Below are 27902 nucleotides of genomic sequence, written 5' to 3' on the forward strand. Positions count from 1 at the left end.
GTCAGAGTAGTTAGTTTACTAAGGGCTTGTAAGACGGGTTACGCTTTTGATCATGACAATAAAACATCCTTTCCAGGGAAGCAGTCTTCTGAAAGGTGACAATACCTATCATTCCACGCCTCGTTTTCAATCCATTTGGTAGAACAGCGGTCCCTTGTGGCTGTTTGGCTAAACTGCAAGGCTAACTATCCACTATTTAGTTAGCTTACTTGTAGAGCTCGAGATTTAGCAATTCCCTAAACACGAGTGTGGTCTGAATATACTAAAAACGCAACGGATATGCTCACGTTGAATTAAAAAAAACACACGCCTTTCAAAGAAACGTTGCTCCACATCACAGAGTACTCCAGAAAATTTGCATTTTGTACAGCCTGAACCGGTATGTATGTACAACTGTGTGCTAACGTTAGCTAAATTAGCAAGGTTAGCGGTTGCTAACGTCAGAGTGCTGCTGGCTGTATGGACGATATGTATATGTTTATTTATGATAGCGGTGGTGAGACACACTAAAATGCGATGTGCATTCGTGCTAAATGAATCTTAGACAATCGGTCGACGCTTGAAATAGCGTGGTAGGCAGTGGACATCCTGCTAACCCATGTTGGCATACCTGTTTGGCTAATCAGTACTGAGGTTAGCTGTGGGCATTGCTGTCAATTATCTATAGCTTCCCTGCTATGCAGCTAATCCTGTGCTAAGTGCAGAGCAAATCATGTACATCAGAGCATATAAGTGATTAGCTACACGTTTTCTAATTATACCCTTCTTTACAGGAAGCCATGTCGGGAATTAAAAGGAAGATAGAGGGCAATGATCCCGACTATGAGGACGTTTCTCTGGTCCAAAACAGTAAGAGAAACAAGGCGGCTGAACATAGTGGTAAGTTCATGCTCTGAACCCTGAGCCAGTACACCTGCTTTGCTTGTTGTGGTCAAAATTAGCTATCAGCTTTGTCCTGGTCTTGGAGATAAGTTCATTCCCTATTCCCTATTTTATCCAGCTCGAGAAGCAACAGTTCAGAAGATTGAAACCATCATCAAGGAGCAATTTTCTTTGGAGATGAAGAACAAAGAGCATGAGATAGATGTGATAAGTCAGGTATCCGGTGATACTTTCTTTTAAATCTGTTTTACTCTACTTTACTTGTTACTGCATAAAAACTTAACATGGACAATAACTTACAGGTCTTCTTCACGTTTAAGTGTAATACACAGCATGCCGGCTAACTGTTCTTTGCTTTGCAGCGTCTTAATGAAGCCAGGAGGATGATGGACAAGCTCAGGGCATGCATAGTAGCTAATTACTATGCCAGTGCTGGACTGACAAAGCTCTCAGAGGTAAATTCCCATTCATTTGCACACAGAGTTGGATGATACAGCCTCAAAATTGTAGTGCAATAGTAGTAGTACACGGTAAGTCAAATGTAGGCACACAAGTAGCCTAGGTATTGTTTCCCCTGGGAAGTAAAAATATAAAATAACACTTTAACTGAACAATTGTTACACTTAACTATGTAAATCTGAAAAATCTTTTCCACCTAAGATGTTGTTTCTTAGGTAGAGCTTTCTCCCCCCTGTTTGCTCTTCCTGTCATCTGGAGTGCACCTCCTGTGTGAATCAGTGATGCTTGGTGGAGTCTTTTGTTGACATTTAGGTTGCACGTCACCAGCTCTTAGTATCGCCTCCTGTGTAGCCTGGTTGTACTTTATGGTGTTTATTTGCCTCAAGTGGTGAAACACATTTGTGGCTTCCATCTTCAGCTGGAACAGTTTCCTTGCATATTTTGCAAAATATTGTCTTTTTGTTCAAGGTTGTTGAAGTAGCTCCATTTTTAGGTACTAAATTGGCTCCTGAACATATCCCGACTGGTCTCATTGTTACATGCACTATGGATTATAAACACAGGGCATAAAACTTTATAGTGGTGTTATTGCAGACGGTAATAGCCAGCTGTCTGCTACTCTATGTGGTGGTACAATATAGAAACATTGACCTAAATTTTCTTCTATGTCCCATAGCATACCTCCAAGAGCGACCCTGCTGTGCTGAACCATCCAGCCATCCGACGCTTTCTGGAGTCTCCTTCCCGTTCTTCTTCCCCTCTCAACCAGGGCTCTGAGACTCCATCGTTGGTTCAATCAGAGTCCGAGTCTCTCTCACAGCAAGGAGATGGTGCTGAGAGGAATGGAGAAGGATCTTGGAGAGAGGACAGCAGCAGGCAGGAGCGCAGACCCGGACGCAACACAGGCAAAGTAAGTTCACCTGGCAGAAATTGTGGAGTTCTTGACTGTTTGATGATCGGTTAATAAAAGCATTGCCGTTGTTGTTGCCGTAGGACACATTCGGTGTACCATCGTCTGCAGGCGCAGAGCAGAGAGTGACCTACCACTCTACTGGGGACGATGCATCTAGACTTTATGTGAAGAAGACAATCGTAGTAGGAAATGTATCCAAGTACGTAACCAAATTAAAAAATGTCTGTCATTTCTTTGGTGACTAATTACATTGTAACACACTTTTCAGATTAGAACTCAGAATTGAAAAGAAAGTGTTGTTGAAATAGATACTCTTCACGTGGGAAGCCTGGTGTTTTGTCTTAGAATTTCAGAAACACACAATTTTGAGAATAAATGAAATGTAAAAATTTTTAATAAGAAAGTCACTTAAGCTTCGGGCAGGTATTATAGAAAAGGCTGCCTACCTGCATTCAGTGTTGTCTATTTTTTTTATTTTTAATCAGTCTTGGAGGAAAACACAAACTGCGATGGACTTGCTTATAAACTACTGCATGTCTCTTATTTTGAAAGTTCAGTTATCATTCATATATCACTCAGTTATACCACAAATCGGCCATCTTGAACCGCAGCTGGTTTAGGGTTCATGTGCAGGATCAGAAATTAAGTAGAAAGAGAGCTGATTTTATTCATTATTGGCTAAACATTAGAAGAACTGTGGCAGTCGGGGTTGGTTTTTCTTATTTTATTTAGTCAGCTGAATTTTTCTCATGCATGATTGTGCACTGAAGAGATGAGCCACAAATCAGTTTTCCTGCAAGTGTGGTCTTGAAGAAGATTGAGAATACATTTTACCTAATTTATTTTGCCCCTGGGTGGACAGTTTTCCGTTCCTCAAGACTGCACAGGTAAAATTACACTCAGTTAATAATACGTTGGGATCCCACCTGCCATGATACTCATGAGCATGTTGACCCCAGACCCCATATAAATAGATACTCACTTTTTAATTGTACATTACGTAACGTTTTAGCTCTTATGGGTCAGACCACACCTGCTGTTGAACTTGGCCTTCATTTTCATGTTAGCCACACACCTGTAGAGTTTCGTGACTGCATTTTGTATAGTAATGAGGCTTTTATTTTGACAAATGGGTGCCTACCATTCGTCAAAGGTGAGGTTTTTTTTGTTCCAGCATGACAGACAGACTCGAGCGGAAAAGGGTGCCAGCGATACTCATCATCAATGAAGCGCATATTAAGTTTAGAAAACTTTGAGATATTTTTTTAGCACACTTAATATTTTAGTACAGGTTTATTAATCAGAAAGGATTTGATCAGATGAGATTTTAAGTTCCTCCAGGCTTCCAACCGGTGTTTGATTTAAGACGGAAACTTTATGACAGAAAATTATTAAAGCGGTGTTGAAATTAGTCATGTAGCACCTCCTTGTCTGTCTCCTCTTTCCAAATACTTTGTAAAGATTTAAAGAAAAAAACACCCCTTCATTTTCAGTCTCACTTTACCTTCCTGCTCTTCATCTTGGGTGGTGTTTAACTCTTCTGTAAACCATCTATGCATTTCCTCAATCCAATGTTTTCACTACCTCTGAGATTTTTCTTCTTTGTTTATTATTCTCAGGTACATTCCACCTGATAAGCGGGAAGAGAATGACCAGTCTACTCATAAGTGGATGGTGTACGTCAGAGGCTCAAGGAGAGAACCTAGCATCGACCACTTTGTCAAGAAAGTTTGGTTTTTCCTGCATCCCAGCTACAAACCCAACGACCTCGTGGAAGTCAGGTTTGTGCCAGTTTTAATGAAATGTGTTTTCAAATGTTTTTTAAGCAGTCATGCAGTTTCATGTACTAATGTTGCAGAATAAAAGAAGTTAGAAAGAATTTAATTAAAGAGAAGAAGGAAGACAAAAAGAAAGATTTGTTCTTGCAGTGTTTCGTAGCTCTTAGATAAAATATTTACTTCTAACTTTGTCGTGATAAATAAGTCCTTTGATCCACCTTTTTCCAAGCATCACTTGCCAAAACTGCAAGAATTATACAAACAATATTACATAATAATTCTCAGCTCGGTGAAAATCCTTTAGATCAACTTTTAGCAAACACTGCCCCCTCGTGTAGGTTTGATGATGCAGCGCATTCAACCCCTATCAGTCTCATCGCTTTGTAGAAAATCAATATTTGTCTTACCAAGCAGTAATCACTTCAGCAAAATCTTACAGCTTTTAAGAAAATTAAAAGATGACAAATTTGTTATGCAGATTGTACACACATCATTAGGCAACGTCATTTGCTGCACAGCGAGTCAGCTAGAACTCAACGTCAACAAGACTAATAGCAGGCACACCTAAGTGGTCCAGACTTGCCTTAGCCTAAAGCAGTTAGGTGTATAGATGAGCATCACACACTTAATTTAGCAATCATTCACAAGCAACAGAGGTTAGGTAGCCTTGAAATATGCACTTCAAATGTCTAATTGTTGGCATTACCCTCTAAAAATGGCTCAGGATTTAAGGTTGCCTGCAGCTTCTGAATAAATGATCTCTCTCATCAGTCAGCAGTCCTTATCCTCAGCTGTAGCTTCCCAGCTGTTTGAACTGACAAAGTGCTCACGTTGCTGTTGCAGCAGCTCACAAGCTCCCCCCACGTAACTCAAACCTTCACTCCCAGTGAGCCCTACGCTGATGCTCTCTGCTGACTCCCAGCACAGCCTGACTGTAGATGAAGGGATGAAGTGAAGTGGAAAAAAACACCTGCTTCACTTATAGGTTGCGCTTGAATACACACATGATACGCAGGCACATGCACATGCCCTTGCAGTCAGATCAATGTCTGTTATGTTGGGATGAGAATGTCAAGCTTCAAAGGAGGAGAACATGTTTTCAAGTCATTGATTTTTAGGAGATTCTTAACTCGGTCCAGGCTAGAAAACAGATTGGTTTTTAAATAAAGGCATAGTGATTCATCTTTACTATATATTTTTTTCATCCTGACTTATATTTGAATTTTAACAGTGTTGCATAAGGCAGTTCAAATGTGTCTGTTCTCAGTGAGCCTCCCTTTCATTTAACGCGCCGCGGTTGGGGTGAGTTTCCTGTGAGGATCCAGATCCATTTTAAAGACCCTCGCAACAAACGTATTGACATCATCCACCAGCTAAAGGTCAGAATACTTTACAGACCACATCATCATTCACTTTACTTTTCTCGTTAGATGAGGACTCTTTGTCTTTCCTTGTGCCAATTTTCAGAGCCTATTGTAGACAAGCCAGTGGGTCTGACTTCTACTGCTGAATTTCACATGTGTGTAAAGTGTACAGGATTTAGGCAGGAAACTTGAAAGGATTACATACATTCACGTCAGTATTTTATTTTTTGACAAATACACAATATTTGCAGATTTTGCCTCTTGACACCACCACAGTGTATTTAAATTCAGTCAGTGTGTGATTGAAGTGCAGACTATCAGCTTTAACTCAAGGGGATTTCCAAAGATATTGCATTAGCAGTTTAGGAAATAGTCATTTTTGTCCACAGTCCCTCAAAAAGAGGAAGACTCTGAAAGAACTGGACAACTGACTGACAAGCAGCAGAAAGCAACAATAAAACAAACCAATCAGAAAGATGGCAAAAATTCCCAAATCTATAATTTAAAGGTGGTGAACTGATTTGCATGTTGACATCATTGTTACATGATAACAATATAACATAAGAAAGTAAAACTCTTGAGGAGGTAGGTGTATCATTTTCAGCATCTAAAATCAAGACATGCATGTAGGGTTTACAACAAGCTGAAAACCAGTTGTTATACTCAGGAAAAAGAAGTGCAGAGTAGACTCCGCTAGAAAAAAATTCAAAGAGCCTGCACTGTTCTGTAAACAGTTCTGTGGATGAAATGAAAAATATGGAGAAGGAGAGCAACAACTCATGATCTGAAGCATACCAAATGACCTGCTGATAGAAGTAACAGGATGCATTCTGTGTGCAGGGCTGTGCTCTCTGCTCACATTCAGACAAATACTGCAGAACTCACCAGACAGCATTTTGCAGAGTAAATAGATAATGACCCAAAAGAGCAAGCAGCGCAAGTTTCTCAAGGCAAAGAAAACGTATTACTTTTAATGGCCAAGTTGGTCACTTGATCTCAACCCAACGATGCTTAATTTACAGTTATTAAATACAAAACTGAAGGCAGAGAGACCAACAAACAAGCAGCAGCTGAAGGTTTGTGCCGTAAAGGCCTTGGACTTCCTAAACAGTTCAATCAAGTCTTTTGATAAACCCCTTGAATACATCAATTAAAACGTTAACTGGGTCAACGGGTTTTATTTGCTGAGCTTCTACCAGTTTTATTAAATATTTTTTCATTTTAATAGCTGAGTGCTTCAGCAAGTTTTCTCCTGTTATGGCTTGCTTTTTTTGCCCCACTGAAAAGCACCTGTCTAGTATCTTTTTTTCAGTCTGCATTACAATCACGTTCGCCTTTTTAAACTAAAGAACTTTCATTGCTTTTAGAAATGCATAGTGATATAGTCCAGTTTGATTTCAGAGTAATTAGATGTTGACATTTCTTAAACAAATAAGTAATCATAGTATATTGCACTAAAATGTGTTTATACAGTTCAGTAACTCTGCTGCATAACTTTGCTGTCTATATCCTTTCTTCTGTTTTCCTACAGCTCGACCGAACATACACTGGACTGCAGACGCTCGGGGTAGAAACAGTGAGTTAGAAATGTTCACTTTGTTTCTTGCTATGACTTTTTTTCCCTTCAGAGCTTCACTCTGACGTTGATTTATATTTGTTCCAGGTGGTTGATGTGGAGCTTCACAGGGATTCTCTTGGGGAAGACTACATCCCTCAGCCTTCTTCCTCCAAGGTGACTCACAGAGCAGCCAGCCCCACTTTGACTGCCTCTCTGGCCCAGACTTATGGACGCTGTAGTTCTCCTGTGTCACATGACTCCAGTGTAGACAAAGGTACACCAGCAGATTATTTTTGCACATTTAAAATAATAGGGATCATGTACCTGAGGGTGTGTATATACTGGACTGCTTAACAGAAAAGTAGGATTGTTTATTTTCTCTCCATAAAACTAAACCAGAATAAACCAGTTTTCAGTGGTTTCTTGGCCTTACAATCATTTTATGTCAGCTTATTATCAAAACCAGATGATGTTCAATAAAAATTGTTCTTCCATCTGCAGTTTTCATAAAGACAGAGTCGGGGAGGCCTGCAGGTGTTCATAGCGCAGGCCTTGCTGCTGGTGAACACACTCCAACACGGCCCAAGGCCGGTGACAGAGTCACTCTGGGTTCCCATGGCAACTCTGCCTTCCAGCCTATCACAGCAAGCTGCAAGATTGTTCCCCAAGGACAACCACCCAGTCCTGCTGAGTCTCCTGGGAAATCATTCCAACCAATCACAATGAGCTGTAAAATAGTTTCAGGTACGTGTCTCCACCCACTGTCCTTGTAAAATTGTCATATTGTTTCTAAAGAATCCAATTCATCATAAATAAGATGGTCTAAGTTTACACAATAAAGATGCCCTGTGATTATAACTTCTTTATTTCAGGTTTTGTTGAGGTGAAATTTGTAAATCACTAAGAAGTGTTGACAGCAAACGCCTCACTGACATTGAAGTTTGATGACATTATTTTTCCATTTGCTTGTAATTTCAACATATTGTTTCCCAGCACTGACACTGATTCTCAGCTTAGTGAAGTTGGTATGAATACATTCATTGTTAGGAAGATGCAGTACTGCTCAGTAGGGGTTGACAAAAGCTTCTTTTGTGTTCCCACAGGCGCATATTTCTTGCATTAGCCAAACAAAGTACATAAAAATAGAAAACCGCCATTATGTTTTAATTCAGATTTGGAAAACTGCTGATTATAGTTTCGAATGTCTGTAAAGGCAACTGTAAACAAAACACAGAGAATGGAAACAGTGGCAAAAAGGTCATGTGACATGAATTTTATCTTTCGATAACATATTTCAGAGCCCCTTTTAAAAATGAGAAAAAATAAGTTTCATAAAAAATTAAGTCCAAGAGAATTACTCATACTATAACTGCCCTACTTCCTCCCCCACAGGGTCACCCATCTCCACACCCAGCCACTCCCCGCTGCCCCGCACACCCACGACCTCCACCCCTGTCCATTGCAAGCAGAGCTCATCCTCTGTGCTCAACAATCCTTATATCATTGTTGACAAACCGGGCCAGGTTATCGGCATGGCTTCCTCATCCGCTGCCTCCACAGGTACACTTCTCCTACTCAGTGTTAAAGTGCTGCTTGAAATCGGAAGTGGACCTGGAGCAAAATTGAGAAGCGGTGTCTGAGCCGCCCACATGGGATATAAAAATGGCTGTGAAAAATCCGCTTTATAGCAGGACAGACGATGAACAGTGCCCTTCAGACTTCTCTGTTCTCTTTGTTTCTCTCTTTGCACTTTTTTCCCTCTTTAATCCCTTTAAAGTCTACTTTCTAACATTATGTATTCCCTCTTTGCTGTTTTCTTTCTCCCTACCTGCACTCCTAAATTATGACGTGTGGTGAGCCAGCAGGATGGTTGCTAAAGGAGAGGTTACCATGGTAACTGAGTCAATGTGTTTCATGGCCAGATTAGGGGGCTATTCGAGAAGACCCTGCACTCCAAACAGTTTTTTCCTCTCTATGTGATGTGTGTGTGTAAGTCCCCATAAAAAGATGAGTTTTATTGCCATCTGAGCATTTTGCGCATCATCAAGCAATCATCTTGCATGATGATAGTCATTGTGTTTACTTCCTCTCAGCACCAGCATCAGGTCATATTCCACTTAGGAGCTCTTTCCTGTAGATTGCTGTCTCACACCCACTCAGCCACTCCTACACTTCCTTCACAAATGCACTGCTCACCCAGATTCGGCAACAAGGTTAGAGTGTTCTTAAATTATGTTTTATCAAAGTGGATGAGATAGATGTGGGTGTTTTGGCTGATTCACCAGTCCTGCGGTAAAACAGATTTTAATGCAGTGAGTAAGGAACAAAACTCTGGTGGGGCTCAGCTCTGCGAGTCAGTCAACCCTGAGAGGAAACAGTCACCTGGCACCACAGTGGCCTCGATATCTCTCGAAAAGCTGACAGGAAGGGTGGTGAATCCTCACCCTCATCTGTGCTGTGACTTATTGTGTTTGTATGTTTGTTAATTATTCCACAGGAAGCCCATCCACTAAACAGTCTGCCACTCAGGGCACTCGCTCCCCAGCACCTAAAGTTCACACTGGCACCTTCCTGTCCTCAGGGATGAAGGTGAGTTGGTAGAGCCTTACTGGGTTACAACCTTAAACGTGACAAACGTTATCCATTTTTACTGCCCTGTCCTCTAACTATGAAGACAGTCCTTGTATTATTTGTGTTTAAAGCAACATTAACAAAGCAGTGTGATATTAATAGTAAGCCAGGGTGCTATCTTCAGCAGCTGTGAGTGCCTTGGCAGCTATTTAAATAGGACATAGTTCTGAGGATGGGGGAGGGGGAGCTTTGCAGAGAGAATTGCACAGTTCTTTTTCACGCAAAATGTGTCATTAGCTTGCTTTAATGTCATCCTACTCGCACATGCTAATGATCCCTTTATTGTCCACAATGAGCGAAATATGATCTGGCCTAAAATTCCTGTTTTATCACATTGGAGCTCTGATTGGTTCAGATTCTTTAGTTTTCTCTGTTGTAAACTACAGACATCTGCTCTCACACTGAAAGGCACCCCAGATGAGGACATATGGGGAATATCAAAACATGGACCCGATGAATAAATGATGATGCTGATTTTACGAAATCTGTTTTAAGTAACATCTTTTCTTGCAGCACTGCAGCCTGCTGAAAAAAGAATAATCAGATCTTTCTTTACAGTCAGAGTGCATCGTATTAATCATTTATGTGATGTTTTCTTTTAACCAGACAATGTAATTGGTAACTGATATATAGCAGCTGCATTATGAACCCGCTGTGGTTTCAAAGCAGTGCGGAGTTGTGTTTCGAGTCCCTCTCTCCATGTTTCCCGTGCAGGTTATTATCAAGCAAGAGCCAGGGGAAGTTTCAACACAGCAACAGCCGATGGTTTCCACAGTAACCAGTCAGCAACAGCAAGCTAGCGCTACAGCAGGACACCAGTTTGTCGCAGTGAAGGGGGGTCACATGATCTCCATGTCGGCCCAGAAACAGACTGGTGGAGGGACAGGGGCCACTAGTAGCAAGGTCAGTTGTCACCCAGACAAACCTGCACAGACGCAAACCTGCAATGATAAGTACGTATGTGTGTGGCCACAGTCATTTAAAAAAAAATAGTTTCTTCTCTTTCTTCTAGATGTTGGGTATTCCTGTTAGCTCAGGGCTTCAGTCTTCAGTCAAACAGGTTGCTATCAGCAGTGGACAAATTCTGGTTGCCAAGGGCAACCCTTCTGTCTCCAAGGTGATGAGTGGAAAGCAGGTTTTGGCTCAGGGTGTTGCTAAAGCCATCGTCAGTGGAGCCAGTGGCATTTCTGGACACCAGGGTACCAAGGCGGCTGGTGGTTCAGGTGGCAAGAGTGGAGGTCAGAGATTAAATACACTCGCACACACACATAAAAGAACAGTTTCATTTTATAGCAGCCCAAGTTGTTGTTACAATTTCAAATCCCATCCTGGCTGTTAGTAGAATTACATGATCTTTGATCCCCAATTTAAAACCACAGTATGAAATACCCCCCGAATGACAGAATGGTTGCCCCATGCACTCAAACACAACATTACATTACATCGTAACCTAGTTGATTTCTGTATAACAGTGCCTGCTGTATCAAAAACGAATGATGCTACAATAGTGAAAAGTATTGTCATGTTTTCACTGTGACAAGTTTGGTATTAAAGGATTCTGGTGACATGCCAACTCCATCCATTCATCCATTTTCTTAACTGCTTATTCAGTTCAGGGTCACTGGGGTGCTGCAGCCTTTCTCAGCTGTCATAGGGAGAAAGGGAGTTATTCAAGTTGGACAGGTCGGCAGTCTGTCACAGGGATAACACAGAGACACAGACAAGCATTCACACTCTGTTCTGCTCTGGGTTTAACTTTGACTCTGAGGTGGGGGAACACTTCAATGGGGTCATCAATGTTTGTTTGTTTTTTGTTTAGTTTTTTTTGGTTGTGTGTTTTTTCTTTTTCCTTTTTTTAATAGTTGAATTACATTTAGAAACAATGTGTCTCTACCCTATATTAATATCATCTTCTTTATTTAAAATGTTTGCAGTTTTAGAGCTGAGTGAGTGATCATTATTATTTCTTTTATTCTGTGTTTGTTCCTAGTGATGGCTACACTTCAGCTGCCAGCCAACAACTTAGCCAATCTGGCCAATTTGCCACCAGGTACCAAACTCTACCTGACCACCAACAGCAAGAACCCCTCGGGGAAAGGAAAGCTGCTCCTCATCCCACAGGGAGCAATCCTCCGGGCCTCCAGTGGAAGTGAGACATGTTGCGTCCTATATTATTAAATATATATAATAATAATAGTAAATAATATTTTTATATAGCCACTGTTTAAAAAACCCATATCAGTTTCCATTGACATGGTATTGCTCCTTTTGTGTCAGTGTTTTAGTCACATGCTTTTCTCAATCCTATTCATGTTTATTAAGACCAAGCAAAGGGTTTGTTTGTTTAAACTGCTTGTAGTCAATCTTTGTTGGATGTGTCACCATGTTTTAATAGAACTCTGTGACAGTGTATCTTTGTAGCAGCAAAATGGAAAATGCAGGTTAGCGTTGTCATGTTTTATATTGCAAGGACCTGCAAGATTATAGTGTATTTCATGAATTAATGTAGAATAATTATTCTAAGTTTAATATCCCAAAGTATAGCTTTACCACTTAAATATGGTTTCCAGGAAAGTCTCTGTGGATTACAGTATGTGGGTATTTAATATGCAAGAAAACCTGCAACATGTGAAGCTGCACAACATTTTCTAGCAGGTGTATAATGTCATAAATTACTAGGTGTTAGAAATAGGCATTTGCCTGGAGCGGGTAGCTTACTCAACAGTGTTGATAGAAACTGAAAACAATGCTTGATTTTGTTGGCAGCTCAGTATTTGGGGTCAGCATCCCAGGCAAAAACCTTTCACTGCGACATTTTCATCCATGCCTCCAAGTTGTAGACATCTGTATTAAAAAATATTTTGGCTTCCAGCTCGTCATAAAGTTTGGAAAAAGAAGTGACTCTACAACTTGAGGCATGTTAGTGCCAGTTACAGATATTGGCTGCTGCTGGACAGTGAGTCAGTTACAGTCATCTGTTTTTCTGCTTAAAGACATTTGGATTTTCACAGCAGTAAGCCAACATTGCACTGCCCTGCTCTGCTTCACAATCGTGCCTTTGCCCTTCTTTGAAATGGCAGCACTGATACTCTGGATTTTTCATATGAAATGAGACTGATCTATGTGGATTTCTGTAATTTAGGTCAGCAGTCCCAGAACAGCTCATCAGCGGTCTCTGGGGGCTCTCACAACTCCTCCTCCTCTTCCTCTTCAAGCAATCTACCTTCCAACCTCTCCTACACATCTTATATCCTTAAACAGACCCCACAGGTGGGTAGACCCACTTTTTCCTTTACTAACGACAAATGCAGTCACACACTGGCACAACATAATTTGTGGCTCTGTATGTATCTCATCTTTGCTTATTAGAGTGTTCATATTTGACTGACCTGTTTCAAATTTCCACATAGACACTGGGTCCTGCTTTCCTAATAATGATCATTCTTCAAGAGCCATCTTTTTTTTCTGTAAAATTTCATGTCAGTCTCTCTTATGAGCCAAAGAGCCGGCGCACTCCCACATTCTAATTAGGACCTAGAGGATCAATTGACCTAGAGGGCTAATTGAATTTTCCGTAGCTATTATGTTATAAAAAATTAAAATGTAATGGAAGCATTGTACTGCTTAAAATAGTCATACTGTGCACATCATGTAACCTTGTACTGTATGTAATTTAAAGTCTAATATTGGTGATATATTAAGCCTGGCTGATCCTGTGTGGGTTTACTAGGCTGACCTGAAACCAGTTTTTATGGCCTTTGAATACAATAAGTCTGTAAGATTTTAGACAAAGACAAATTTTGTTTTTAGTAGTTACACCACTGTAGTGACTGATTTTGTGTGCCTGTTTGTATCCAGTAACTGAACACTTTGTTGGTTGAAATAGGTGACTGGCCTGTTTACTGAAGAATATCCCTGGTCTTTGCCTCGAGAAATTCTTGAGTTGCTTTTGCATTATGTTTTGCCGTATATGCATGAACTGTCAAAGAATTACAGCCGTTCACCACTAAAAAGGTGCTCAAAAGTAACTGGACTGACAGAATCAGCATCACGTTTACTGCAAAGTTTGTACACAAACAAGGAATTTCTCTTGGTGTCATGGTTCAAATACAGAGGTACAGAGAGAGAGGCTAACAGATAGTTTTATGGCCAGATGATGCCTAGTTAATGTCCTTAGTTATTTCATGATGAATTAAACATATAAAATTTGTGGAGTTGAGTCCAGGCAATGAAATTGTATTGGACTGTGTCAGAAAACACCTGAAAGAGCCCGCCTACTTCTGGGGGGAAAACTTGAGACCAATGTGAACCAGACTCATGGGTAGTAAGTCAAAAAATATAGGAATTTGCAAAACAGATGGCCGGTGCTCCACAGAGAAAATGGATAATGACCTAAAGAATACTGCAAAAGCAACCTAAGAGTATCTCAAGGCAACGAAGAATAAATATTTATTATTTATAGAACAAGCTTTTCAGTTATTTAATTTAAAACTAAAGGTAAAAAGATGGCTGCAGTAAATGTCCAGGTGTTCTAGACTTCTGACTGCAAAAAATGTCATCCAGTCATTGAAAACAAGCGTTACACTGGAACATATTTTAATTTTCAGCATTTGAATGTGGTGCACTTTGTATAAAAATGCCTGTAAATCCTAAACAGTTAAAGCGGGACTTTTAAGCTCCTTGAATTAAAGCTGATAATCTGTACAGTCACACACTGATTTAAAATCCACAGTGCTGGCGTACAGAGGCAAAATTAAACAAAAATCATTGTCCAAAAACTCTTGGACCTGACTGTGAGTCATTAGAGCTGCACTTTAGTCATTCTTGTTCTGTTTTCTCAGGGTACGTTTCTGGTCGGTCAGCCCGCACAAGGTTCGGGGAAGCAGGGGAGTTCCGGTTCTGCAGGTCATGCTGCATCATCTCCTGCAACTGCTAGCCAGCAGGCTATTAGAGTGACAGCCGGACAGAAGGCAGCCATCTTGGCTCAGGTCAGTGTGGAGAGTTTACTGTAAGCTGTTCAGTGTGTAACACAAATGCTGCTGTAGTTACTACTGCTTCTGTGTTTCTTAGTTGTTTCTTTGACAGTCTGATTTCGACACAGGCTTGTCTTTTGGGTCTTCCAGTTCTGTGATAGTAGGACTCGTGTGGGGTTTGCCAGCTCTTTTGTTCCTGCTCTGCAGTCATTTTCCTCTTTAATATTCTTAATGAAATATTCATTCTTCTTCTCTTCTTTATTTTTATGCATTGCTGTATGTTACTTCACTGATTGCCTCCCTCATTTGACCACTAAATTATGACCGTCCTGCCAAATCTCAGATTTTGTGGTGGAAATGCTTTTGTATTTTCTTTGACAATGAAATATCTTCAGAGGTCTTTTCTTTTTCATTTGGAAGTATATGGATTAGTGTTGTGCTGGGAATATAATTTCATAACACAGTTCACGATCTGTCATCCACACACTGAAAGTTGTATTTTGCACATTGTTAGAGGGGCATGCTCATTTCACGATAGTGTATTAGAGAAGTATAATTGTTACTAGAAATGTCACTGCATACTCAGCGTTTAAACAATGCTGCCCTTGCAACAGAAATATGGCCCACTCAGCTAAATTTCTTTTTCAGTTTTATAAATGTACAACACCATGTAATTGTAGTTATCAAGCAAGGTGTTATCCAGCAGGACTGCAGTAGTTCTATAAAATAGACGGTTATATGAAGCCTGTGTCAGAATAAACTGGCATAACAGGACTCGGCCAGAGGATAACCACATCTTTGTACAGGATAAGAAGGCTGTTGTTGCTAGCTCTGCTAACATTAGCCACACTCCACAAACGAATTTGACCACCTAAGTAACGTTATACAGGCTGCAAGCTATGTGCGGATCATGTCTCTCCACGTATTACTTCAGCATTACATTAGTCTAATTTGTGCTAGACTCAGTTTAAGTCGTTGCATCGCCTTAATTCTCCAAAGTAAAACTTTCTAAACTGTCTAAAGATGTAAAACCAACGTGTGATAGATGCACACTGGCCCCGGGCTCATGGCACATTCTTACTGGCAATAAAATTTGCAGTTTTATTGGAGTTTAATCTTTAAAACACTGTCAGACAATTTTTGAAATGACCATTCAACCAGATCTATTTGTTACCATATTTAGTCTTGTGTGAGAGCGTTAGGCTCAAAATAACAACTTATGTAACATTGTTGTCAGCTGTACTATTTACTATTTTTTTTATTGTTTGGACTAGAGTTAAACTATTTTATCCACGTGCCAGTTTGTTTTAATGTGACGTCTTTTTTAAAATCTGTGTCTGTGTTGGCTGTGTTTTGAAAATTGATATTTATTTAAATTATATTTTATATTTTTGAAAATTAATTAAATGAAAATGTTATCAAGCTTTTTACAATTTTCTTAAATACCAACAGGGACCATCTGTACAGATCGTGTCGCCCTCTTTAATCAATGTAAATTAATCACCAATGACATATGTGGTTATTATCCTAGGCTGATTTTAAGGTGCTTAAGAGAAAACATAATTTGTGCTTGACACAGACTTTTTTCTGTTTAAGGTATTGCGCCATCTTAATTTTAATTTTAAGTTAAAGTTTATATAACATCTCCAGACATAGATCCAACACAGATCCAACAAGAAACAGTATAAACGGTGGATGTAGCTACCAAGTGGTCATCCTCTGGTTTTTGAAGTTTTGTTTGGAAGAAACAAGATCAGCATTTTCACTTGGTTTCATCTTGGTTTAAAAAAAAAAAAAAGTGATGAGGAGGGGCAGGTCCAATTGATGTCATAAGCCAATGAACATACCTAAAGAAATAATGCTCTTTTTCAAAACATAGTTTGATCAAGACTTTTTTTATTCATTGTAAACTGTAACTGAGTCCATAAACTCATCAAGAAAGTGGTTAGAGGTCAAGACAGAAGGCTTTCCCATAGACTTCTGTAGCTCCAGAGGTGTTTCTGCAACCACAGCTATCGCCATCTGGTGGCTTTTAGATACACTGCAGGTTGAATGTACTTCCTCACTGGCTTAATTTTTCCAACTGCGAAGCCACGTCCATGTTTTATGCTGTTCATGGTTATTAGATCTGGTATTACATCTTAACTCTGAAACACAGATTGGAAAACAAAAAAATATTATTCAAAGATGGCACTCAAACACTACATATGAGTGTAGTTAGTTTTCCATTGGTTCCACTCACAATTTAAATGAGCTGCAACAGTGAAAGACCTGTCCAGGGTGCTGCTGGTGCAAGCACCTGATTCTCCCATGTGCTGCTGAGCTGGAGGTGGACAAGTCCCCTCATGCATTTTAATCAGTCTCACTTTATATAACATTATCATAGCAGTTTCATTTCTTAGTGTTTACCCAAGTGAAAACTGACTTCAGAGTTTTAGTCAGACTGGTGTAGTGTTAGTTATTTTACAGGGTTTTTTTCTGATTTAAAAAATGGCTTCCATTTTCATTTTCATATGAAATGGTCTATAAATACAATAATTACATTGTTGTATTACATTGGTGTGCTGCTCCTGAACAGTGCAAAACTCAATAATATCATTGGTAACAAATGTAAAAGTGATTCCTTACTATTTACTGGCAACATGGCTACTGTGGAAATAAAGAAAAAAGTCTATGTGTGTATGTTTGTCAGAGTTTAAATCTTTTTTCTTTTGATAGATTGTGAGTTTTCACCTCATGCCTCCTTGACAACTTCAGCATGCTGCACGTGGGCTGCTGCTGCTGATGTTCTAAGTGGGTAATTGCTCGTCCTCTAATTGACAGGTGGTGGGCAGCTCCCAGGGTGCACAGGTGAAGTTGCCTGACGGCTCAGTTAAAACAGTAACGGCAGCGGGAGCAGGCCACTTGTCCAAGCCGGGCACCACCACGTTAAGGATGACAGGTGGAGTCATCACCGCTGCTAGCTCCACGCCTGGCTCTGTCAGCAGTGCGAGCCAACAACAGGCGAGTTTCACAGCTTTTATTTACATCCCTTTTATTCTGCATGGCAGATGTCTCTATGTAAGAGTCACATTAAACCAAAGAGCTGTAAGCATTTCTTTTATGGTTGCAAGCTAGTTATGCTGTTTTTAATTACGCTGGATTTCATACCCACGTACAGATGAGGACACAATTATTAGCCTCCCTTTGAAAATGTATTTATTTTTCTAACACAGCTGGAAGGAATTTTTAACATCCTAGTTTTATTTTTTGGATGCTTACATTATTTTATTTTGTGCACAGAAAGAAAATTATTTCACCGAAAATTAAAAATTACCAGGGTCAAAATTCTCAGCCACACTGATGCTAATGGTCAGTTGTGACTGGATAACAGCCTGCAGTCACTTGTTTTAGCTTTGAAATTCAAACTCAAGTCCTCCTGAGCAATCCCAGCCCATTCCTCTTTGATGAATCTCTCAAGATCCTCCAGATTTGGTGGTCTGCTTGGTCTTCAGTTAGCCCCACGCATTGGAGTGGGCAGGCGAGCGGTGGCATGAACAACCATCTCTGTGAACACGATAATTTGAGAATGAGGGAACATAGGATTTTCAAATTAATACCATTGATCCATCTGCTAAAAGTCTGACGAGTTTGAAAAATGTTGATCTTGACTTCAAGGTTTCTGAAAATCTTGTAAACACAGTAATTCGAGGCAGGTGACAGCTAAGATTTTCAAACTTATACCAGCAATAGTTCTTATCTGCTGGGAGACTGAGGTTTAGCACTGGTGGCTTCTAGTATTTTTCTTGGTCTGCAAACTCGCAGTCCATTCCTGTGCAGGGTTCTGATGATTGTCCCACAATTCACGACTTGGCGAAGTCATTCACTAGTGTCCTGGCAGCTCTCACTAGTGTCCTACCTCTGCCAGGCTTGTTCTGTACTGTGAGGCTCTCTGAATTTACTGATGATACTTCTCCATCTCTTGCCTTGTGAGCACCAGTAATTCTTTTTTGCAAGTCTAAACTGATTTCTTTTGGGGTTTTTTGTTGTATTTTGGCATGATGCTTTCTCAGGTGAAGCTCAAACTCTTGCTTAAGTTTTTATATTGTGTGTAAACTGGAAGAAAGTCCTCATTTTTAACTTGCTTTTACAAGCTTTGAGCATTAAAGCACATCATTGCACATTTGTGGTTTGTGCTTTGGCTCAATTTAAAAGATCAGTTTTTGGGGGGTGTTAATATTGATCCTGGTATTTCTGCTATTCAGAGCAAATAGAAATAATTGATGCGTTCTAAAGGAAACCTTGCTATGTCCAAAAAGCATTTAGGAAAATTTAATTCCCCTATGGAATTAAAATCCATGGAGGAATTAAAATTTTTCAATTCAATAGGGGAGCTAAAGCTTTTATGCTCATCTTTAAATCTGGTATTATAGATACTAGAAGCACCCTGATTTTGCAAGAAATAACAAATTTTTGTATAGGTGGAATTGGAAAAAAAGGCAGTAGAGATACACAGAAAACAAATGATCCAGCCTGAGTGCAGTGGCTCGCATGTGTAGGCACGCTGCTGTGTATATTCATAAGCATCGGTCTGAGTTAGGATGATTACATCTTTAGAGTCAGTAGCTAGGCATCATAAAACAGAGAAATTGCAACACATAAAAAGATTTACTCGGAGCTCCAACAAACAAGCCAAAGAGGTGGAACTTCTCTTTCTGAGGACTCTCTGTGAGGAAAAATGGACTCTTTTGTTTCTGAGATTCCATAAAACCAGTGACCTGATCAGCACAGCTCATTCTGAGAGCTGCGTGGCACTAGAAAACAAACATCAGCAGAAAAAAAGAATACACCAACTCTCCTCCAGGCACAGCCACAGCAATCTTCTCTCACATATACACTACAGTGTTTTTGCAAATGGACTTGGACTGTGATATTTTTCATATTTATGAACACGTTCGCTGTCGTGCAGCTCCAGATAAGGTGAAATGCTGCTGTATATGTTTTTATACCTCACTTTATTAGCTATTTTGAAAGAAGGGATTTGTAAATAAGTGTGTTGTTTAATGAAACCATGGTCTGCCATCCATTGTGAAAACAGCTTGGACACTTGAGCTTTTGCTCACTTTGGTTAGCTCATTATCAGAAACGTTAAAGGACATAAAAGAGTCTGTGTTTGCTTATTTCCTGCGTGACACGTGTGTTTCCGTGTGTCCATGCAGGCCCTCGATGGTGGGAAGTCTGCTTCTCAGCATCACTCACTCCTGATGGCAGCCAACCAAGCAGCAGTAATCAACGCAGCAAAGAACACCAGCGCCGCTGGTGGGGGCAGCAGCTTGTCGAAGGCAGCAGTGGCCTCCTTGGTGAAGGGTGCTGGAAACCCTGCTGCGATCGCAAAGACTGCTGGAGGTTCAGCTGGTGCTGTAGTAACAGGTGCAAAGGGGATCACCAATATGCCTGTCATCAGCATGTCCAAAGGTGTGAGTACTGTTGTGGGTGTGCCCAAAATCAGCAGCAGCGGCGCATCCCTGGTTTCTGCAACTTCGTTAGTCAGTGGAGTGGCAGCCGCCGGAGGAAAAACTGGTGCTGCTCTCTCGGGTAGGCAGAAATAAGCCTGTTTCTGCATTAACTGTCAGGTTAAATGTTAATGCATTACTCGAATAAACAGAGCACCTATGTTTTTGTTTTGTAAAGGTATGCTGAAGATCCATTCTGGAGGTTCCAGCTCCCAGCAGACTGTCTTAACCATTCCTGCCAACCAGCTCAAGCAGCTGGGAGTTGGAAGTGGGTCCGGCGGACTGCAGACCATCTTCATGCCTGTGGGGAAAGGTGAAATAAACCCTCAACAAAACAGTGAATTCTAGATTAATAAACTGGGTCCTCCATGATAACACAAGATACTGCACAAACAAAGGTTGCTTTGTTGGAGTCTCACTTATTTTTAATAAGTTTCTGAGGGTAAATCTTAAAATATACAAAAAATATGCAAAATATGTTTTTCCTCATATGATTTACAGTGTGAGAACAGTTACTTTACGCTCTAAACTGAGTTTATGTTCCTTCGTTTAAAGATGGCAGAATGATTTATTTACAACACGCAGGAAAACAGATTTTCATTATTTCACAGTTTTCCTAAGTGCAGCTTCTGGAAGACCTGTCATCCTACCCTCTCATTTTTTCATCCACTCGTTAAGCCCGTGTACCTAATGGCCCACAATCCATTCCTGTGTGTTTTACTCTGTTTGTAGTCGTGTCAAAGGGCCCAGTCTCCAGTACTCCTTCCTCCTCCTCCTCCTCTTCCACCACCCCTGGAGCACCTGGAGCTGGAGCCTCCCCAAGTCCTGCCAGCCAGGCCTCCCCCTCCCTTGCCCTGCCTCTGGTACAAGGTGAGGGGTCCATCCTCACTCCACCCGCTCTCCTCTTCTTTTCCACTGTACTCCCAAACTCCTCTTTCTTTGCGTATAAAATTATTTATTTTGCTTAGAAGCACATTAGGCTGTAACTAGTAAACTCAGATCCCATCCCTGTAGTCTCATCTCATCATTTTCTTTTATCTCCCAATTTAAAATATATAGTATGCATACTAATAAAGCAGCCGTCTCTAACACTTGCTTTCTTCCACAGTGAAGACGGAGCCAGGTGCTGGCACAGCTGTCACAGCTGGTCCATCACCCCCGGTGACTACTCCTGCCCCCGCTTCTTCTGTCCACGTTGCCTCTGCAGCTACCACAGTCAAACAGGAACAAGGGGCAGAAAACTCATCGCACGACCTCATCAAGTAAGGGCAGGGACCTGTTACAATCACATACAGTGAGTGTATACATGAAAGCTTCTTGGCACCTGACAGCTGTGATTGTCTTCTCCTCAGCACTGAGCATATAGAAACCATGATGCAGCTGCTGACAGCTGTGGTGAAGAAATTCCCTCTAATTGTGCCAGATAAGAGTAAGTGAGCTCGCCTTTCATTTGATGTATGTAAAGGAAAAGTTTACATCAAAAAAGGAAAAGCTGTCTAAAAATTTGACACACTGGTGTATTTCTGTTTCTTTCTATAGCCGAAGACTCACATCCGTTTTGTGCCTCGTCGTCAGAACAGTATTATTCCTGGAATATTGGCAAGCGCAGAGCATCAGAGGTGACCTTTTGTTTTGTGTTTGCTTTTGATGATAAAAATTTAAATTCACAGAAGTGCAGTATCTGGGCTTTCAATCAGAAAGCCTCATTAGAGTCAAAGTGCTGATGAACCAGCAGAGATGTACATGTTTTGTTTTTGGAGCTGTGCAGGCTTGGAGTATATTCAGGTTTTTTCTTGAAATTATGCAAATGTGTTAAAGTTTTTCTCTCTCTCTCTTTTTTTTAAGCTTTCAAGCTGTCTTTCAAATAAAGAACGCAGGCTTTTTTCTTTTCTCTGTATGGATTTCCTCAGATGAAAGTTTTATTTAATCCCATCTGGGGTGACAGCACTCACTTACTAGCGTTTGCTCTCCAGGTTCCAGCTTGAGGGCGTCTGTGAGTGATAATTTGCAGTGTCTGCAGTTTTGGTGCCTGTGTAATCTCTCTTCATGCAGCATCCCGACTCAGAGAGTTTTCTGCTTGCCTCATGTCTTTCTGTTAGGTCACATATATATCGCTGCCTCTTGTCTCCTGTCATATCTTCATCAGTAGCTCATACAGGCCAACCCATATTGTAGCAGTCTGTTCTCTTTTTCTATTGCTATAAAAAAGGATCCCAGACAAGCCAAGGCATAGTTATTTATATCTACAGGTCACTAATTTACACAGAGGACAGGGGACTCATCACACATCATTACACATTATGAGGACAGGGAACGATTAAGTGGTGTCTACGGGCTGGAGAAAAACTGATTCTGCACAGCAAATCTGTGTGTTTGCTAATGAAATGAAAATCCTATATGCACATCATCCCACCTCAGTAACAATCTGGTAACACTTCAAGGGACTTCCAGGCCCAGCATGACTAACCATCTGGCAAAATGAAAGGAACGAGAGCCATAACTTTAATTTCAGTGTTCATCAGGACGGGAGGAAAACGAACTGCATCTACACACGTTACTCAAGATTCGTCCACTATATTGGTTGTGATCTAATCACCTGTTGCTAGGAAAATATGTATTCATAGGTAGCAGATTGCCACAGTTGCCTGTAGTTTTTACCCCATCACCCTTAAACGGTTGATGGGTATTGCCGTCACCCTGCCAGCCAGTCAGGCAACATGGACGCTTACGTTGTGAATGCAATAACTCGAGAACAGAGCGATGTTGAAGTTTCAAATTGATACCATTGATGTCTCTACTAAAAATCCCTGGCAAGTTTGAGTCTCAGTAACATCTACGTCAAGGTAGATGTTCTATTCAACAATATGTTGGCAACCAAAGCAATCACAAGGAGGTTTTTAACCAGCTGGTTGGGAATATACCTTTTCATCCTAGCAACAGGTGGTTGCCAGGGGTCTGTAGACCTGCCTGATCGGGGTTTTAGCAGTCACTTTCCCTGCAAATGGAGCGTTGACTCGTGCCTTATTCACTTGATCCTACAGTGTCACATGCCCAGAATGGCAGCCAAGTTAATGCCACTTGCGTTCACATGTGGGAAAGACCTCAATAGAATAAAATAATAACATCAGATTTCAAAAGACGCTCAGAAAGTCATTTCTTTGCCCAGTTTAAGGATTAATAAGCTTCCCCGTGTTAGACTTCCCGCTAGCCTGCTGCTTCATTAAGGCGTCAGAACAGTGAGCTGGCACGATCAATGTCTATTACTCATCCCACCGGAGCATCGAGCAAAAAGCATGCTAATTGCATTTGTTCACACTGCTTTATAAGCGTTTTTTGGATGCAGTAGGCTGAAAGGAACCAAAAGGACACTTGCCTGTATGTTTATTAGGATAAGGAATATAAAGTATATGTGTGCCGTCACACAGTCAAAACTCTTAGTAACCCCAGCTGTGTGTGCGCAACAACATGACCTGTTTGTGGCTGTACAGCTTGTGATTGATTGATTTCTATTCTCTCTCATCATCTCTCTGGTTTTGGCCTGTGTGCAGCTTCAGCGAGCCGTAGCGGTGAAGCGGGTCGTCCAGGACGTGTTGGATCGCTCGCCCCGTCTCCAGGCCCTCACCCCGCCAAAGACCAGAGAGGTGGTTCAGTGGTGTCGACAGAGGGGTTACACGCCGCCTGACCCCGAACCCCCACAACCCAAGAACGATGACGAGTCCATCGAGGACATTCTCACTCAAATCGATAATGAGCCTGGTGAGTTTGTGCCTGTGTGGACTTGGTCTACATCTTCTACAGGAAGATCGTTTCACTCGGTCTTGTTAAAGCTCCAAGCGGATCAATATTTTCGCCTCAGTGTTGCATGTGTGGGTGTACTGTTTCTGCACCTACCAGTGGATCCAGTAATGCGTCTGCAGACCAGTTGTGTGCGAGGGCGGCCAGTGTTCAGCCTCAGTGCTTTTGTTCAGTTGCATTGTTTAATTTGCTGGGAACTCTTATTAATTCCATCTTTTTGTCTCTAAAGGATGGGTGATGAGGCCGTTTAGCTCACTGAGCCAAACAACATGATAATCGGTGTTTGTGTTCTACTTGTCTCTGTCTGTGCAAACGTCTTCATTTGTAATTGTTGCGTTGTTGAACTGCTAAAATGAGCAAAGATCTCACAAAAACCCTCCTTCACATGTCTAAGTTTTGCTTTACACCACACAGCCGCGTATCAAGAATCTGTAACCTGAGAGATGCACCGAAGCAGTCGCCGTTTCTGCTGATGCTGCGGCTTGTGAAATGATGTGTTAAATGAAGGGTACGTGTAAATGTTCCCGCAGAGTGCCCGTCGACCCTGAGTAGCAGCGAGGAGCTGGTGCTGCGTCTTGAGCAGATGCAAGCTCTGCTCAAGACTGAGCCAGAGGAGGCGGATGACGAAATAGTCGACATCATCACGGTGACTCCTCCCTGCCACAAGCTAAAGGTCAAAGAGGAGGAACAGGAGGCTGACCCGGAGCCCAAATTCTTCCTGGGCGCCAGCCTGTCCGATCAGTTTGTCAGTGAAGCAGCTCAGCAGGTTGGGACTCTCTCTGGGTTTGGTTTTGTTTTTTCCCCTAAGAAATGTGGAAAAAATGAAAAAATTCAATCAGTGATTTCTGATTCCTCTCCAGCTTTTAGCAGCTAACAGGAGGGCACACCACTTTCCCCCTTTTTTTATAAGATGAACACTGCCTCTTTCAGATCGGGGTAACCTTCCAGCCGGTGGAGGTGGAGAAGAATGTGTTCGCTCCAGTAATCGAAGCCATGATTCTAAAGGTTGTTCACTGTACACAAAACAGTAACTCATGAAAAATGTCAAGAAACACTTGACAAACAGTCTGAATATGAATCCTGAATGCTTGTTTCACTTAATCACATTGTGTGTGTGTGTGTGTGTGTGTGTGTGTGTGTGTGTGTGTGTGTGTGTGTGTGTGTGCCTGTACGCTGTAGGCTACAGAACAGTTTGCAAGTGACATCCTGAGAGAAGCGCTGGCTGGGGCCTACGCCAAATCCCCTCCAAACAGGTCAGCCTTTTTTTCCTCTTTCCTCTCTAGCATGCGACCTGCCTTAAAGCTCCAGTTTTCACTTTATTTTTTATATTTGGGCCTTTTGCAGCCAACTGAGTTAAAATAAAAAACAAAGAGTGAAGTAAAAAAAACAACTTTTTTTTTCTTTTGATGTTTTCTAAACAAATGTTAATATAAAAGCCTGGTGGTAGCTTGTATCTTTTTTTTCACCCTTTATCACAAAAATAGCTAAAACTGTGTGTTAGATGGTGCTAGAGTGGATGGATGCTCTGTTTTTTCAGTAAAAAAACAAAACTGTGAGTCACCTTTTACCAGAGGGCGATACATTTTAAAATGAAAACATGTCTGCATGCTCACTAAACGCCACAAACCAAGGGCTGTCCCAAACTGAAAGATACCTCAGGGTGGTGTTTCTGTTCCTCTTGAAGCCATTTCTTGGTTGCATTTGTGTTTGCAGGGCACCAAGAGAGATCACAGCCATGAACATCCACCAGGCTGTCAGCAGCATCCCCACCTGCGACTTCCTCACTAATACACACATGGGTTACCTGGCTAAGGACAACTGAGGCCTCCTCTACTTGACATCGACTGGTTGCTGACAATGAGACAAATCGACCGTGTTCGTGATCACACTCGGTCCCGTTGGCTCAGGTTGCACAGCAGTAATAATGTACTGTATTCATTAAGTTGACCATTGAAGGGCTCAGTTTGCTGCTCGAGCAGCTGCGTAGCAGCAAAGTAACAAATGTTTCTAATACTCTGTAACATCTTAGTGCCGGTGCATTGAAGCTTCGTGGGGCTCGTGTTATTGGATTTAGAGAAGCGATTGTGCTCTTGCTTACCTCAAGAAAAGATTATTTTAATGATGAAGTGTTTTCTGCCAGACAGCTAGCTAGTCACTGGGAAAATGAAGCCTGAGTGACTTGCAGGGTTAAATAATAAGATCAGACAGCTGTCCCATCTCCAGTGTACTGCATCTCGCCATCACAATCACTGAATTTTTGGAACTGGCTGAGTCTTTTAGCTCAGGTGAACCACAAATTTAGCTGTTCGGAAACACACTGAGTATTTTTCTATCATTTGGGCAGAGCATACACAGCAGTTCTGCTGAAAGTGGCATGGCAACCAGCATTCAGCTTTCGATGTGTTTCACGGTTACCTGGCAGAGGTAACGTCGAGCCTTGCAAGACAAACAAGCACGCAGGAAGTGTTTTCTAAGGCCCTTCAGATGGGCTAATAGATTCATCTTTTATAGTCTGAAATTAAAGGTGGATTATGCCACAGAGACACCGATGAACTAATATGATGCAGGAGACGGTGTAGTGTGAGAATCATTGTGATTTAGAGAAACTCGCTGTTAGTATTTATCTTCTGTTCATGAACCAGCCCTGGCAGCACGCTGAAGTGTTTTTAAGCATTGTGTGTAACAGCTGTGTTGTATCTTATCATGTAATGTATAGTGTATATGACCAGTATATGAAGTATGGTGTTTTCAGACACTGTTTATTTTTCTATCAAATCTCAGCACCTGCGATCAATTACACCCCGACAGTAGTGAGTGTGTGCGTTTGGATGTGTTTGCTGTAGTCCCCACAGAGGTCAGTGAAGTTGATGTGTGTGTCTGTGTGCGTGTTGTGCTGTTGTTTCTGTTTAATGTGCTGCTTTGTATTACGTTCATGTGTGAGAATGAGTGGATGTGTGTCGGGCTGAGTGACTCTGATGCCTGTTAAACCAAATCGTATTAGTGTAGAAGACACCTAAACATTGTATTTTCAATTTCAGTGCAAACCAAAAATATAATCAATATTCTTGTAATGAATTTTAAAAACAATTCTTGCAAACCTGGCTCGTCTTTATTTATTTTTCTTGTCTTTTTTATGTTTTTGATAAATGCAATCATACATGAACAGTGTGCTGAACCCAGGTTCGTGACACAGGTGCCTGTTACAGGCTACTTATCAAGTAAACAGCTAGTTTCTCAAATTACACACCTGTGCAAGTTTTTAAATGGTTATTAGTGAGACTAATGCAAATATGCTCAGTGTTTGTCTGGACTGTCCACAATAATATTATTTTAAAGGACTGATTTGACTCTTTTTATATACACTCTTAAAAGCCACTTTATTAGGTTCATTCTGGGTTTTACCAACTTTTTCAACGAGGTGCTGGAAACATTCCTCTGAGATTTTGGGCCATATTGACACGACAACATCACATAGTTACTGCAGGTTTGTCGGCTGTACATCCATGATGTGAATCTCCTGTTCCACCACATGTCAGAGCTGCTCTATTGGTTTGAGATGTGGTGACTGTGGAGGTCATTGAGTACAGTGAACTTCCTCGTTGAGTGTCAAACCATGTTGAGCCCACGTGATCTGTAACTTCAGTTTTCTATTCTTTGCTGACACAAGTGACACTCGGTGTGGTCTTCTGCTGCTGCCGCCCATCTACTCCAGAGTTGGATGAGTTGTACATTAGGAGATGCTCTTCTGCATACCCTAGTTGTAGTGGCTGCTTCAAGCAGTCTTGCGTTTTTCTTCTGACCTTTGACATCAAGAAGGTATTCTCATCCAGAGAACTACAGCTCACTGCATGTTTTTTCTTTTTTGGTCCAGGCTCTATAAACCCCAGAGATGGTTGTGTGGGAAAATTTCAGATCGGCAGTGTCTAAAAATACTCTTGCCAGCCTGTCTGGCACCAGCAGCATCACTAATTTTAAGTACCTTTCTTCCTTATTCTGATGCTCGATTTGAAGCTGCTCTCAGGAGGTCACCTTGAACATGTCTGCATGACTAATATGC

The 27902-nt window shown here is 41.2% G+C and overlaps 1 protein-coding gene across 1 annotated transcript; it reads left to right on the forward strand.

The window, feature by feature from the left end:
* Positions 1-160: 160 nt before the first annotated feature.
* On the forward strand, positions 161-26946 carry yeats2 (YEATS domain containing 2). Its single transcript, XM_085438239.1, has 30 exons — positions 161-379; positions 774-879; positions 1001-1098; positions 1245-1337; positions 2018-2251; positions 2335-2453; positions 3874-4035; positions 5300-5411; positions 6928-6972; positions 7060-7228; positions 7456-7698; positions 8347-8514; positions 9452-9543; positions 10300-10488; positions 10598-10823; positions 11576-11734; positions 12728-12855; positions 14427-14573; positions 17382-17561; positions 19757-20132; positions 20229-20363; positions 20783-20920; positions 21159-21312; positions 21403-21479; positions 21590-21669; positions 23599-23806; positions 24376-24611; positions 24776-24850; positions 25025-25098; positions 25559-26946. Exons 2-30 carry the CDS (start codon positions 780-782, stop codon positions 25665-25667), a joined length of 4326 nt encoding a protein of 1441 aa, XP_085294365.1. The 5' UTR covers positions 161-379; positions 774-779; the 3' UTR covers positions 25668-26946.
* Positions 26947-27902: the final 956 nt, after the last annotated feature.

This window comes from Copadichromis virginalis, linkage group LG18 (genome assembly GCF_057382275.1).
Source record: "Copadichromis virginalis isolate Kocher_CV1m ecotype Utaka linkage group LG18, C_Virginalis_male_GT1.1, whole genome shotgun sequence".
Lineage (NCBI taxonomy): Eukaryota > Metazoa > Chordata > Actinopteri > Cichliformes > Cichlidae > Copadichromis > Copadichromis virginalis.

Bases quoted from the DNA above. Each gene is read 5' to 3' on its own strand.
- yeats2 (XM_085438239.1), top strand. From the start codon at position 780: ATGTCGGGAATTAAAAGGAAGATAGAGGGCAATGATCCCGACTATGAG. The intron at 1,338-2,017 runs GTAAATTCCCAT...TATGTCCCATAG, and splicing joins GACTGACAAAGCTCTCAGAG to CATACCTCCAAGAGCGACCC. The intron at 17,562-19,756 runs GCGAGTTTCACA...GTGTCCATGCAG, and splicing joins GCAGTGCGAGCCAACAACAG to GCCCTCGATGGTGGGAAGTC.